We start from the raw sequence: 2,448 nt of genomic DNA, 5'->3' as shown, positions 1-2,448 counted from the left end.
GAAAAAAAAAAAGGTGAAAAATTTTAAAAGCTATAAAGCATTATACAAAATTTCTGTTTTATATGTTTGTGTTTAGTTCTTTTTGTTTTTATTATTTTCTAAACATTCTTATCAGCAGTATAGTTATATATTATCACCACTATTCACAAGGTCATTTTGTGCCTTGCAAAGAGTCCCGTGCCCCCAAAACACTCCCTGCCCAGGACTGTCAATGGTACCCCTCCGTCTGTGCACAGAGAGAGTCACACTGTGGTACTGACCACTCGGCACTGGTTTAGATGTTGGCTTGGGTGGTCACATAGGAAGATTCTTGCCTCATAAACATCTGATCTGTTGTAATCAGAAAAAGGGCTTGACACCATAGGAACTACTCAAGCTGAAAGGGACCTTGGGAGTTCTGCCGTCCAACCTGCTAGAAAAAAGGGTCAGACCAGGTTATCCAAGGCTTGATCCGGCTGGAGTTTGAAAACCTGCAAGGAAGTAGTCTGCACAGCATCACTGGGTGACCTGCTCCAAAGCCTGGCTTGTGGTGAAACAGGCTTTCCTTATCTCCAGACTGAACCTCTCCTCTTTCCTCTTCCTTCCACTGTCTTTTGTCCTTCTGCCATGCACTGTGGTGAGGAGCCTGTCTGTCCATTCTCCATAAAGCCCTTGTAGGTACCAGCAAGCTGCAGTCAGTTCCCTATGTGACTACCACAGGAAAATTGTCCAAAGCAAAGGAAGTTCCCAAGATGAATGTGAAACCACAGGAGACAGGGGCAGGTTATTGCTGCTGAGAGACAGCTGATAGAATCAGCTTCTTCAATGTGTCTTTGAGCTCCTGGTTCCTCATGCTGTAGACGAGGGGGTTCAATGCTGGAGGCACCACCGAGTACAGAAATGACACCACCAGATCCAGGGTTGGGGAGAAGAAGGAGAGGGGCTTCAGGTAGTCAACAATGGCAGTGCTGAGAAAGAGGGAAATCACAGCCAGGTGAGGGAGACAGGTGGAAAGTGCTTTGTGCCGTCCCTGCTCAGAGGGAATCCTCAGCACTGCCCTGAAGATCTGCACATAGGACAGCACATTGAAAACAAAACACCCCAAATCTAAGCAGACAGTAACAACAATAAGCCCAGCTTCTCCAAGGTAGTAGTTTGAGCAAGAGAGCTTGAGGATGTGGGGAATTTCACAGAAGAACTGGTCTAAAGTTTGCCATGGCAAATTGGTATTGAAAATGTATTGCCAGTGTGCAGCAGAGCATTGAGAAACCCAGTGCCCCAGGCAGCTGCTGCCATGTGGACACAAGCTCTGGTGCCCAGGAGGGTCTCATAGTGCAGGGGTTTGCAGATGGCCACATAGCGGTCATAGGCCATGACAGTGAGGAGAGCATACCCAGCGGAGTTGAAGAAGAGAAAGCAAAAAACCTGGGCAGCACATTCCGGATAGGAGATGCTTCCGGTGTCCCAAAGGGAGTTGGCCATGGCTTTGGGTAGAGTTATGGAGATGGAGGCAAGGTCAAGGAGGGAGAGGTTGAGAAGGAAGAAGTACACGGGGGTGTGGAGGTGGAGGTCGCAGGCTATGTCAGTGATGATGAGGCTGTTGCCCAGGAGGGCAGCCAGGTAGATGCCCAGGAAGAGCCAGAAGTGCACGAGCTGCAGCTCCCGTGTGTCTGCGAATGCCAGGAGGAGGAATTCAGTGATGGAGCTGCTGTTGGACATTGTCTGTGTGCATATGGCACTGTTCAAGGAGGAAAAGACAGTGATAAATTAGGGACGATTTCTATGAGAAAAATCAAAGCCGTATCTCATACACCCTCTTCCTGCTTCACACAGATCCTTTCTGTTTGTAGACAATCATCAAGTCGGTGACTGCAGCCCTGGTTGGTGGTGGCTGAGTGTGCTGTGATGAGCAGGGCCTCTGCCTGCTAAGGAGTCAGCCCTGCTCTGCAGCACTGTGTGTAACGGACTTGGTATTTGAGGTTTTGAGGTTAACCTCCTCCTAATGCAGAAAGCTTTGGTAGCATCTTCACTCCCAGTGCGAAAGAACCAGAATGGCGGAAGGCAGTTTGAGAGACCTGGGGTTTCTTACAGCTGCCCCTATCTCAGCTGGGCAATTTTCTTGGATGTCAGAACCCCTCAGCATTTCTACTTCCCTGGGGGAGAGCAGCGTGAGTCCTGCAAGGCAAGAGGATTGCCTGTGGCTTAGTGCAGAGTGAGCGAAGCTTGTCTGTCCCTCTCTTGTGCTCCCAGTTGCCCTGGGCTGGCACCTTCCTCAGATGGAGGGTGATCACACTCCCATGGTACCCTGAAAAATCATCAGACATTGCTGAGAGCAGAGAGATCCACTGCAGACCACAAAAGGTCTCACTCCTTCTATAGGTCTCAGCACCCCACTTGTAGTCAATGAAACACACATGGCTCCTTTCACCAATCCAACAGCATTTCCTCAGCTGTGGAGGCTTTGCATTC

General features: G+C 49.3%; 1 protein-coding gene across 1 annotated transcript; it reads right to left on the bottom strand.

Annotated features, from left to right (window-relative positions):
- Window positions 1-763: 763 nt before the first annotated feature.
- Window positions 764-1,698, bottom strand: LOC142365095 (olfactory receptor 14J1-like). The gene is made up of 3 exons (XM_075445541.1): window positions 1,224-1,698; window positions 1,080-1,086; window positions 764-947 (listed from the first exon to the last, which is right to left on the bottom strand). Exons 1-3 carry the CDS (start codon window positions 1,696-1,698, stop codon window positions 764-766), a joined length of 666 nt encoding a protein of 221 aa, XP_075301656.1.
- Between the last annotated feature and the right edge of the window lie 750 nt (window positions 1,699-2,448).

The sequence above is a fragment of the Opisthocomus hoazin genome, chromosome 31 (assembly GCF_030867145.1).
Source record: "Opisthocomus hoazin isolate bOpiHoa1 chromosome 31, bOpiHoa1.hap1, whole genome shotgun sequence".
In the NCBI taxonomy this organism is placed as follows: Eukaryota; Metazoa; Chordata; class Aves; order Opisthocomiformes; family Opisthocomidae; genus Opisthocomus; species Opisthocomus hoazin.
This window is presented reverse-complemented; position numbering and strand designations above follow the sequence as displayed.